Source organism: Portunus trituberculatus, chromosome 41 (assembly GCF_017591435.1).
Source record: "Portunus trituberculatus isolate SZX2019 chromosome 41, ASM1759143v1, whole genome shotgun sequence".
NCBI classification, from domain to species: domain Eukaryota; kingdom Metazoa; phylum Arthropoda; class Malacostraca; order Decapoda; family Portunidae; genus Portunus; species Portunus trituberculatus.
The window spans coordinates 5,117,136-5,130,076 of NC_059295.1; the positions used below are offsets into that span (position 1 = coordinate 5,117,136).

General features: G+C 37.0%; 1 protein-coding gene across 1 annotated transcript in view; it reads right to left on the reverse strand.

Annotated features, from left to right (window-relative positions):
• LOC123516414 (26S proteasome non-ATPase regulatory subunit 2-like) overlaps positions 1-12,407 on the reverse strand; it is a 105,811-nt gene extending 93,404 nt beyond the window's left edge. Inside the window, exons 1-2 of the mRNA XM_045275678.1 lie at positions 12,250-12,407; positions 464-649 (exon numbers count right to left, since the gene is read on the reverse strand). Of these exons, the coding sequence (XP_045131613.1) occupies positions 464-649; positions 12,250-12,336 (273 nt within the window). The 5' untranslated portion in view covers positions 12,337-12,407. The remainder of the gene's footprint in view (positions 1-463; positions 650-12,249) is intronic.
• Between the last annotated feature and the right edge of the window lie 534 nt (positions 12,408-12,941).

Consider the following 12,941-nt stretch of genomic DNA (forward strand, 5'->3'; position numbering starts at 1 on the left):
AACAACACAGTAAAATTAACGACAACACTGAGCCAGTAAACAGGTCAGCTCAGGTCCACGTAAACACAGGCCCGAACAGAGGTCAAAGAGCATGTCCACACAGGAGGAGGTCAGCTAGGCAACTGACATCAGCCAGGTGAGGAAGGCCAGAGAGAGAGAGAGAGAGAGAGAGAGAGAGAGAGAGAGAGAGAGAGAGAGAGAGAGAGAGAGAGAGAGAGAGAGAGAGAGAGAGAGAGAGAGAGAGAGAGAGAGAGAGAGAGAGAGAGAGAGAGAGAGAGAGAGAGAGAGAGAGAGAGAGAGAGAGAGAGAGAGAGAGAGAGAGAGAGAGAGAGAGAGAGAGAGAGAGAGAGAGAGAGAAATTTGATATAGACAGCAAATTGGCAAAGCCAATACCATTCCTGGGACTGTAACCGAGAAATATTAGTGACAACATAGCTGAGCAGATGAAGGATGGTGAATATACCTTCATAGCATGATAGTGGAGGCGCATAAACTTAAGGGGTTTGGGCACACTGGTCATTGAGGTGGTTGAAGAACGGATGAGAGAACGAATTTGCTCCAGTGCTGGACGATACAATTCTGTGTTGGACTCTTGCAAACGTTCCACCAACATGTTGAGCTCCTCTTGCAGCTGCTTGTCCTCTTCTGACTGAAACATGGAAGGTAAAGCAATAGAAATAAGCTAATAAAGAGAGCTCGAGCTTACTTATGGTTAGAAAACATAGAAAAATATTACCATTGTGTACTCATTCAATATGGCTGCATAACCAAGACCTACATAGAGTAAAAGTTATTACAACCTGAATAATTATTTTTTGTAATAGTAAATGTACATTATCAGTCCATCTACAGCAGGGATCAGCAATCTTCAGCCTGTGATCCAGATCTGGCCTAAGAAGGCCTAGCATCCAGCCCACCACCCTGCTTAGGATTAATATTGCAATCCAGTTTGTAAAACTCCAACCAAAAAAAAAATAATAAACAAATTCTGCCAAACAATTATCTGCTAGCAGATACTGTCAAGCAACTCTATGCTTCTCAACTGCCAAACACCACTGGTGAGCAACACCATCTGTCTCACTGATTTCTATGTTTTCAAATAAAATCCTTGTATAATGTAGTATATACCATATTTGATACCTCATAAGATGTACTTCTTTCTAAAAAATAAAATAAATAAATTAATTAAAAAAAAAAGTCTGCGGAAGTGATTCTGCGTCCTATAAGACAGGTTCAGCATTGAGACAGCAGTTGGTGACAACATAGGCTCAAAATTCAAACCCTAGACATCTTCACAGATGTAAACAGAGTGATGATAGATACTACACCACAAAACAACTCTTTCTTTCAAGGTACCAATATATAATAGGTCATACTTACTGGTAATTAACATAGAATGACACCAGTCAGGAAGAATTTCCCAAGTGTGGTACCATGCACCACACATTCTATGAACCAAAACAAACACAGTGTGTGTTATTTAGTGTGATGCCATTACTCCTTGAGACAAGACATACCTTCATATAATTAAAATTGTACCTGTCTTTTAACATTCTTACCTTGCATACATAAAAAAAAAAAAAAAAATTGCATGAAAAAATATGATCATTAGCCCTGTAGTCTTTGACTCTCACAGTCACTGCCAACGCCATATGCCAGGTATATGTTTACATTTCGCAAGTCATAGCAGGATTGGTGTGTAGCCTGCTAGCAAAGATCAAAGTATTTAAATACAGAATACAGGATCTAATAATGACCTAAGCATGATGATCTTCAACTATCAGGTGAAATCCTTCACTTCATATTCAGAGCTTAAATCAATAAGGAGCAGGCCAGCAGCTAATGCAATGGTGCAAGTCAATTCAACTACTCCCTAGCATTAGCTAGCCAAAGCTAAGGTACAAGGGTCCTCCCTTAATGCATAAGAAAGGGACAGAATGTGTGCATATATCGAAAACACATTAATAGAACCCTATGTTATAAATAAGATTGGGACTGGGACCCACCACAACTGACCTCCATAAGGGACTCCATATCGATCATTCCTGCAATGTGTTCTTTATGGTATCTATACATTTCACCATGTTACGCACTGTGGACTCATTAATAGAGTAAAATCTGCCTACTTCATGGAGCTTCTCATCTGCCTCAACCTTGGATATGATGTCTAATTTCTCTTGAAGCAAAAATATTTTACATTTCTTGATACCTGTAACACCCTTCTCTTTGGAAGGAGCCATATTCACAAACCTAGAAAGATTACAAACATTACGTATCACCAGCCTACAAAGGTAAAATTTCATAATGCTTAACAAATGCGAAACATGAATCAGTAACAAAGGCAAGATGGAAGTGGAACAACATGGCTAAACCAAAACAAGCACAGCGTCGAACTGTCTCGTTGGTTTTTTGCTATATAATATCTAATTTATATATTTTGACATTTAATTATTATTTTTGTTGTTAAAATATCATTTTCAAATTTATTCTAATTTATTTTATTGTTTTTTTGGGGAGGGCAAAAAAAAAAAATTTTAGCAAATATATTTTGTTCTCAAATGAAAGTTTCTTTCACCAAGTGCACATAAAGCCAGAAATTTTGCACATTGTACAAGTGAGGGAAACAAAGTGAGAGTGCACAAAGCCAGAAACACATTAACTGAGATGCGCAGTAAAAGAGGACCTCTGTACTGATAGTCTTCCAAATTTAAACACGGTTTTGTGGTGTGGTCAATCAGGGGATTTCTGGGCTTCCAGTGCTGACAAGTCTACATGAGCTAGCGTATTAGAGCTTTGTGTACATAATAATAATGAAAAGAAAAGTTAACATTCCAAACTTACAACATTTATATCAATAACATATACCAGCAGACCTATGGACAAGTGTTGCTGTAAAAACACTATAATCTTTATCATCATTCACCACAATCCTTAGTAAGACAAATGGTGCAATAATTGTGTTCCAAATACAATACAAATGAATATATCAATAAAATGAGGTGTTTCGTAAATAAGATAAAATATTGTAAACTCCATTCATGCAGCAACACTTATTATTGTCCAAGCCCCCATCTGCCCGCCAGACACAGTGGAGCAGAAGGTCGTGTGTCATGGTGGCATAATAAACCTGTTCTAAAGATAATACGAAGAACTGTAACATTAAAATGAAGTATTTCCTCTATCAAAGTGGATATCATAAATAAAGAGCTCATTAAAATGACAACACTCTTGTTGATATAAGGCAGGTAGGTGTGGCCACGGACCACCCTCAAGTCAAGTCGGGCAGCATTGGGAGACCAGGAATCCCCTGACCAGCCACACCACAAAACCACATTTGAATTTGGAAGACTACAAGTATGTCTGGGATATGAACATAAAAATATACAGAGGTAGCTCGACATACAAGTTTAACTTGTTCCATGATGGAGTTCATATCTCAAATTGCTCATATCTCAAAACTATTTTCCCCACTGAAATGGAATAAAATGCAATTGATCCATTCCAGCCTCACCATAAAAGCACCCCAATTTTGTTTTACAGGTTGAACCTCCCAAATCCGGCAACTACCAGACCTTAGACTTGCCGGACCATGGAAAATTCCAAACTATAGGTGGTCCCCAAAAAACCCTCTATATACTTACCCTGCATTATACAAGTGTAGCTGTAACATTGTTTTGATATATGATAGTTGTACATGAAAATATACATGCAGAAGTATATTGAAAAACACGTAAATTAAGTTCAGCATGGAAAATTTTTGCCTGCGCCATTATCATCTCGCCGGACACTGGGACGTTACCAGCACGCTGAAGCTTAAACCACTGTATGAGAGCACTGTCTAAATCACTGCTTTTATCCTCCTTAAGTGTTCTACAAACCTCCTTGTTCTTCTTGCTCTCACACTCACTGTAAAACTTGAGAAGTTGATTCTTCTGCTTTTTTATATCATAGACGGTTGATGAGCCAATGTTGTACTGTTGGCATAGGCTCCGCACTGAAACACCTTTATCTAGCTTCCTCAATAGGTCCACTTTCTGTTGCACTGATATTGTCATATGTTTGCGCTTTTTTTTTGGTTCACACGCAATACTATCACTTCCTGGTCGCTTGGAAGCCATGTTTAGGGGCAAATATTACAGAAAGAAATGTTTATACATCTTGGGGGGATGGTGCTTGCAATGAGCAGCAGCGTGGTACTGATCCAAATTTGACTCAGAATGCCCGGGCTCCAAAACACAGTACAGCGCCGCCGCATCCTAGCAGCAGTCCGGCAAATTACTCTGGCCAATTCAAAAATTCCGGCAAACAAAAATTTTGCTGGATTACAGGTGTTGCCGTATGAAAGAATACCAGATTAAGGAGGTTCAACCTGTACATGTTTTTAGTTAAGAAAAAAGTACTTATAAAATAACAAATATATTGCAAAAAACACATAATAAAACAGTAAGAGAATCTAAAATATCTAAATAGATAAACTGGTTTTAGGTAAGAAAATGTACTTATTTCCCTCACTATTCAATACTTCATTATTCGATATTTTGATTTCCTGATCATTATGAATTCACCATATTTGATGGCCATAAGATGCACAGGCTGAAAAGACGTACCGAGTTTTGGCACACATAGGAAAGAAGAAAAAAGAAGGGATAATGAGTGGATTTAAGTTCTGAATATGAATTGAAGCATATCCCCACACATCTGAAGACTCTCACATGTATTTAGATCATTATTAGATGCCATTTAAAAACTATGATATTTGCTAGTAGCTTACATACCAATCTTGTTGTGAAATGTAAACATGTACCTGCTATATGGGGTTAGCACTGACTGTGAGAGATTACATGCCTATTAACAATAATTTTTCTTCTTCTATAATTTTTTTAACATGTATGAAAGGTAAGAATATAAAAAGATAGGAGCAATTTTAGTTGTATCAAAGTGTGTCTTACCTCACGGAGTAATGGCACCACACTGTAACGAACACAGTGAATCTTACCCGTGTCAAGATTGCCGATCACATGTTTCATCTTGGTTCATGTGGTGTATGACGAATTCTTCCTGACTGGTGTCGTTCTATGTGAATTACCAGTATGTATGACCTATTACATAGTATTATTTTTAAAGAAAAACTTGTTTTGTGGTGTAGTATTTATCATCACTTTGTTTACATGTGCGAAGATGTCTAGGGTTTGATTTTAGAGCCTCTGTTGCCATAGACTGACCACCAACCACTGCCTCAATACTGCCAATCCAAGACTCAAGGTTCCAGCATAGTCTTTGCAACAGCGCTGGATAGAATAGTTGTTTCTTCCTTCATTCACTATAATTGGTTCTTTCATCTAAATGTTCATTTTTCTTTTTTTGGCGGCAGATAGTAATCATGCACTGTTGTTTTTAGTAACCTTTTGTATGAAAGCTGGAAAGTGATCTCGAGCCACCTGTAGCATAAGATCAATCTTTTGGTTGTGTTTAGCCGCTACTGTGTTTGGTAAAAATTCACATTCACTGTTGGGTATTACGAGCGATATAAGTATGATGTCTTCCAAGTGGCCTGCAACACCTAGTGCTGGTGAACTGAAAGCCAAAAGAGCAAGGAAAAACTTATCTTACGAGAAAAAGCTTGAAATTGTTAAGCGTCATGAAGGAGCTAAGGAGCCAGTTTCATCACCAGAACCTTGTTGTTGCCCCAATCCACTGTCTCCACCATCATCAAACAAGCAGCAAGTGTGAAGAAAGCAGGTGAGACAGCTTCTACATTAATGGTAAAGATGCTAACAAGGAAGAGGGAGCCAATAATGGAGGCAATGGAGACTCTTAAGGATGTGGACTGATGACCAGACTTGCAGCCGAGTGGCACCTGCCAACTTAACTTGAAGCTCATTTTTCTCCATTTGCCAGTGGAGGTAGGCCTAAAGGGGAAACAACTGCATAAAAAAAAGCCTATAACACTACCCCTTTAGGTGGAGCAGAAAAGTGTTCTTTATCTCTCAATACAAGTTTGGCTCCCCATGAAATTAAATCCAGTTGAACCTTAAGTTCACTATTCAATCATTCGTTATTTGATCTGGTTTCCAGGAACGTAATTCAATTGTAAAACAAGGGAAATCTGTATTTATAAATAACAAACTCTGTACAAAAACATAATGAAACATAATAAAAGAATATTCAAATAGATAACTGGTTTACTAAAGCATATTTATCTCAGAAATCAGGGGCGCATTCCACAGGATGTTACCCAGCATACAAATACTACAGCCACCCACAAGAGACTAGACCCTCTATTAATCTATTAATCACAGAAGAGCTCGGTGATGACTTTGTGAATATTATTCATAAAATAAATGAAGTTTAAAGTTGAAATGAGAGAGAGAGAGAGAGAGAGAGAGAGAGAGAGAGAGAGAGAGAGAGAGAGAGAGAGAGAGAGAGAGAGAATAGAGGGGGCAGATGGTTGTTTAAATTGTTCACCATGGCAGCGTAAGCATGGGTGGAGGAAGTAGTGGAGATTGGAGAATTTTGTTTTGCCTTTTCAGTTATGTACACATGTACACTTCATCATTGCAAAAAAATATATATAAAATAAAAAAAAGTTTCATTTACTGTTCTTACCCTGGAGACAGATGTTTGTGGCTAATGGAGATGAATGGTGGAGGTGGAGGGAGGGAGAAAGGGACGCAGGCACTATTCACACGTAAACATAAGACTTAAACTAAAACTGCACTTTTTTTTAAACAAGATTCGTATCACAAAATTTCACTTGTGTCTTAAAAAATAAAAATAAATAATAATAAAAATAAAATAAAATAAAATGAATCAAATTGTGGCTCAATTAAAAAAAAAAAACTAATATCTCAAATTATTATTGTATAAGAAAATGAGAGAAGCTGCAAGCAAATGCCAGGCCAACATGTGACAGTTCTCGTGTGAACAAAGCTACTTAATTCCACTTATCATCATCCATAAATGTCTTATCTTTTTTAAAAGCTCCCTATTGACCAGCACTATCAACAGGATAGTCCATTCCATTCATCAACTACTCTGTTACAGAACCAGTTCCTTCCCATTTCTTTCCTAATCCTATATTTCTCAAGCTTGAACCTATAATTTCTGAGGCGGTATTAACACAATGTTAATAAGTATAGAAATTTATCTCTGACAAACTTTACGTCTTAATTTTGATATTACCTCCCAAATTGGTTTTAGAATTGGTCTTTGGTCTGAGACACACCTGGAGGAGGATTACCTTTCAAGATTTACGTTGAGACCAATTTAATAAAGATGGCCAACCATCTAAGGAGCCCAAGCCTGCCTACTTAAAGATTTATCAGCCCCATAAGGACCTGAGTGACTCTATAAACTTTTTTTTATATAATAGAGTACACCTGCAGGAGTGTTATTTGTGACAAACTTGGCAGGAAAGCCAGGGGAGAGCTTGAAGAGCCACACAGGAATGATGCCCAACACTAATAACTGAAGTTATTTAGCTAATAAGGAATGTAACTCTCCCACAATTATGATCTTTAATTTTTTTTTTTTTTTTTTTTTTGTTGCCCTTGGCCAGTTGCCCCTCCTGCATAAAAAAAATAACAATTTCCTTGGGTCTTCCTTTTTTTTTTTTTTCATGCCTCATTTACCTTCTTCGTAATAGAGCCCTATGCAGCTTGTGCCGCTGAATGGTGAAGCCAATCCTTTGTAATCCGGATAAACATGGTTAGATACATGTCTCTAGTTACATCATGAGGACGCAACAGGTAGGTGACCGAGCAATGTACCCGCCATAGGATAGGTAGGACTATTGTACATAAGTATATCAATCATTATATAAATCTGATGCAATGTTTCATAATGTGGTGCAACACTTGTGAATGCTGACCTTGCCTTTTTCTTAAAGGAAAGGGTTGCAGGTGCTTCTTTATTTTATAAAACTAAACAAGTGGTTATTGCATTCATGACTGACATAAATAAATAAAACAAATTAATATAATCTCCATAGGTAGGATGCATTTTATCTAGGTATCACTACCAATGAGAAATAAATGTAATAAACGACACAATATACCCAGTTGAGATCTTTCCCTTGTCACATAACCGACGCCCTGTAAATTTGTACATAATATACAAACTTTTTATATCCTGAGTTTTCCTTCTAAACCTGGGTTGCTTAAGAACATCAAAAACTACCAGTGAAACTGGTAGTTTTCTGAACAACAGATAAAAACAATAAACTTAATAACTTAATGTGGGCCTACAGAATCTACAGTGGCCTGCTACCCAAACAAAGTTAAGCTCTCTATACATAAAAAGGCTTAACAATCAGTTTCTCTCTAAGAAATGCAAATTTAGTATCTTCAATCCTGCTATGCAGGGAATATCCTTTTAGACACTCTCTTTTGCCCTTATTCTAATAACCTATATTATTCTTATAATGTAGGAGCCAAAACTGTACAGCACAATCTAGATGAGGTCTAACAAATTTCTCAACTCTTGTAATGAACTACCACTGCTTCTTGATATGGCTTTTGTAAGACAGTGATTTCCAAACACATGATAAATTACCACTTTAGGGATAATGAAAGGATACAGGAAAAAAAAGAAAGTTAAGAATTCTCGAAATTATGAAAACACTGCAGTCTGTAAAGTTGTTGAATAAACCTGTTATAAATACATAGTGAAATTGAGCAACAACAATAAACATTCAGAACTGCTATACATATACAAAACTTGAAAAGAAGAAAAATTATTTAAGTGTGTGGCAAGCCAGGTTTTCATTAAGGAATGCTTGAGTACACAGATATTCAATAACTCTGATCACATGTGGGCTTGTTACTCACTACCTGAGCCTGCCTCTTTTTCACATTGTCAGTTTCTCTCTGAGCACCAGCTGATGCTAAAATCTTGAATTTTTATTTAGCTATAAATATCTTAATATTAAAAAATGTTAATGGCATTAAATGACTTGGTGATCGCCTTCCAAGCTAATTTTTTCCTTGTGAAGGCTAGCTGGGTTTGTTGAGCGGTCTTGCAAGTCTTTATTCTCTTTTACAAGATTGAGAATCATTATTCTCTGCTCGTGCGTGAGTGGCGAGGCCCGGTCACAGCTTCTTCCCTCCATTCTTGTAGCGTGCACTGTAGTTTTGTTGTCGTTCGTGGAGCTCAAATCCGGATTACAGTCATACCAATACCGAAACAACTGTTACCAACTCATGCTAGCGGCAGACCTCTCGCAGCCCTACCTTCCACAGCGACTCTTGGTACGGATTGAAGGTAAGGGCGAAGGCTTTGCCTTGCTGGTCGAAGGGAAGGTCCGTGCCTTGGCCTTCGCAACTCTTGGTACAGCCCTAAGTTATCTCTGCCCTAATTATAAATTTTCAGGAGACCAGAACCAGGCATTCTATGGTGTGTTTTAAGTGTTTCTGGTCACTCATTTGCACCTGTTTTAAGTTAATATGATGATTCATTCCCAAGAAATTACTCATTTTCATCCCATCCCCCATCCAAAAACTCCACATTACCACAGGTCCCCAAGCTTGTTGGAAGTAGAGGTTAGGTGACATTTATCTGCCACTTTTTATATACTGTATGTATAGAAAGGTTTTTCCTAAGATTTGGAGGAAAATCTCTGAAAATTAAGGCACTAGAGTTAGGGCCATTTCATATCAGAGACAAGGCACACGACACACGAGTCGGGCTAATCTGGGTTGCTATGGGTACGTTCACACCAAGCGCAATGCTAGGCGAGACATTCACTGTGGTGGAGGCTGGCTGACTTGACAGTTCTTGACATTGAGGAGGAGGAGGAGGTGGAAGAAGAGGAGTTATCAATGTTTTCTTTAGCCTTGAATAATATTAAGAAAAGGAATTGGGTATATCAAGCAAATATGAAATGACTGGAATTTGGTGAATACGTATCATCATCATATTTAAGAGCTAGAAATGGATGAGGGAAATCTGGATAGTATTTCAGACTGACTCCAGCTCAGTTCTCTGAAGTTCTATCATTCAATGAACAAGATATTAAGAAGCAATGCACCAACTACAGAACATCCATCAGTTCACGGTGAAAGACAGTGAGTGAGGGAGGGAGAGTTGAGGAGTCAGGTCAGCACAAAGGCTGGAGTGCCAAGAGGCATGACCCATTGATGCTATGGCCAGAAAAATTGCCTGCCTGGCAGTGCACACGGTGTGGCTGGCACATGTGTCCCAAAGTTTCTCATCCGGTGTGAAATACAATGGAAATACAATGAGGAAATTTTAAGCCATGCAGCTTCGCATCTGCATCGCCTGTATACTGGACCTTAACCCAAGGGATTAAATAATGTCATGTTTGCTATTTCAGTGAATAAAAAGGGTAAATTTTTCCTTTCTTGCCCTCCTTAAGTTGGGAGATGAAAATATATTTCTCTGGAAATTTTGGTGTTTTTAATTAATTTACTGAGGGTAAGATCTATGAATAAATTAAAAATTGCTAGCAGCATTACAACAAATTTCTGAGGCATAGACATGAGATTGAAAATAAGGTATATAAATATGAAGAAAAGCATCAGTCTCATAGTAAATAATGACCAATGCATCAATGTTTGTAGTTTGATGCCTAGTACACAAAATGGGCACTCTTAACTATTGGAAAAATCCCTTGATATCAGAAAAATCCCTAGATTAAGGCCATTATTTTTCCTAAATGCAAAGATTTTAATGTTCTACGCATATAAAACCACTGATGCATTGTAAACCTAAACTACTTAATGCAGTGATTTTCTGTGAAAAAACCTATACATTAGAATTAATACTAAATTAATATTTTGCAAGAAAAGAGTATGGAAGAGGTGTCTTAGAAGGATGTGTAGTTTCCAATGGTGCATTCCTTAATAAGGTATTTTTATACTATGTCACCATAATCAATAAGGCTTTTCTTACTCTTCTTATAATGTAGAGCTTCTTATTCTGAATAAGAATACATACATACCTATTTTATTGTTTATACTGTTGACAACAATTTTTTTTTTATTTATCATTTTTGGGGGAGTGTTAGCACTGCACCACCCCATGTGCATGATGGAATGATGGGTACTGAGGATTGGGAAATGCCATTAGGTGTGTTCATTCATGTGAGTGTTTTGTTAGATTATTTGCATACACATTAAATCAATAATTTGTTTTATTTATATATATATATATATTTTTTTTTTTCAGCATATAGCCATGGACTAATTAAAATACAAAATAAATCTAGTCTGTCAGAGCAGTTTGTGGAGAGAAGTGACTCATTTTGAATCAGTCAATGGAAGATGTTTAAACGAGCAGTGTCGTCTTGATTATTTCCATGGTATTACCTGATTTTACAATGAGAAATGAAGCAACAACTTCATATTAATATTTCTAGCATTGCTAATGAAGTTAAGCTAGTTTACTTTGGTTAGATCAATTTAAATGGGTTGGATAAAGTTAATTTGTTGAGGAAGATTATCAGCAGTCACCTCAACTAGATTATGTTAAAGTTAAGGCTAGGTTAGGTTTGGTTCAACAGGTAAATTTCAACAGGCTAGGGCTGCCAGCGGTGACTAGTGGTGGCGACGAATCTTCTCTAAAGCAGTAACAATGAAAATTTTATTTACTTTTGTGGTACTTTGTGATACCTAAACCATTTTCTTTTGGTACATTTCAGTTTTCTTTTTTCCCATCAAAGCAATACATTCTGAGGATAGACCGTGTTTTTTGGAGAGAGAGAGAGAGAGAGAGAGAGAGAGAGAGAGAGAGAGAGAGAGAGAGAGAGAGAGAGAGAGAGGAATATAAAGGACTACTTTGCGCCGAAAACGAAGTACAGATTCATTCCAAACAGGTCGAAAAGTACCAGAATAAAAAAAGTTTCATCCTGAAGTAAGAGAACAGTGTAAAACTGTAATCTTAACCCTTTTCGTATCAGTGCGACTGACGGCTTTCTCCAGTAATACCGAAAATATTCATAATAAAAGGATCTATCTGATGAGAGAAGTAAGAATTGCCGCTGCTCCACGGGAAAGTAAAACAATACATTAAAAAGTTATTTCACATTTGACTTCAATCAACCTGACAGTAGAAAGCAGGGAGGGGGCATTACGAACTTGAATAACTACTACAGGATAACCAGTTGGTAGGCGTTACACATGGATGGTATGAACAGTTGACACCCAACCTCTCGCCACCTCCACCACTACCATCATTTTACAATGCCAGATTTCACTTGAAAATAATAATAAAGATCACGGAAATAATTACCAGTTCTTCTTTGATATCTCCATCCTTCTTATCTTCATCCTTTTTAGCGTCTTTTTTCTCAGGTTTAGCAGCCGTGTCTCGAGTCATTTTGCCGTGGTACGTGCGCCGCCAAGAAAGTGACTAACAACACTACTCACGCTTCGACTTCCTTCCTACGAGGGAAGCTACTTCAGGCTTGGTAAACTTGCATTCCATCAGCGCCAATATTCATCTTCAATAATACATATTAGAAACTAATTAAATGTATTTAGCAAAGTTAATTATCCAAAAGAATATATATACATATATGTATATAAAAATTTTAACATCGATATTCTTAAAAAATATATATATGATATTGGTTACACCTTGACTTCTTTCTCATTTACCCAATGGTAGTATATCATGCACTAAATTATCATAATTTAAATTTAGCGTGCTTTATTATGATTAATATATTTGATACATGAATATCTTCTAAAACTAATATTATCAAGTCAAAGATTTGAGATCTTGATTTTGATCTTTTTCTATCAGACGATTTCTTTTTAACCAAGTTGGAATTTTGTAATGGAAATCGTGTAAGAAGATAATAATAAAAAAGATAGGTAAACACTATATTCACTATAGAATGATATCATTCATCTGGGATATTACATTCCCTCAAAATAACTTAATGTCTGTGTCATCATTTGCTTCTCTAGGATTGTGGT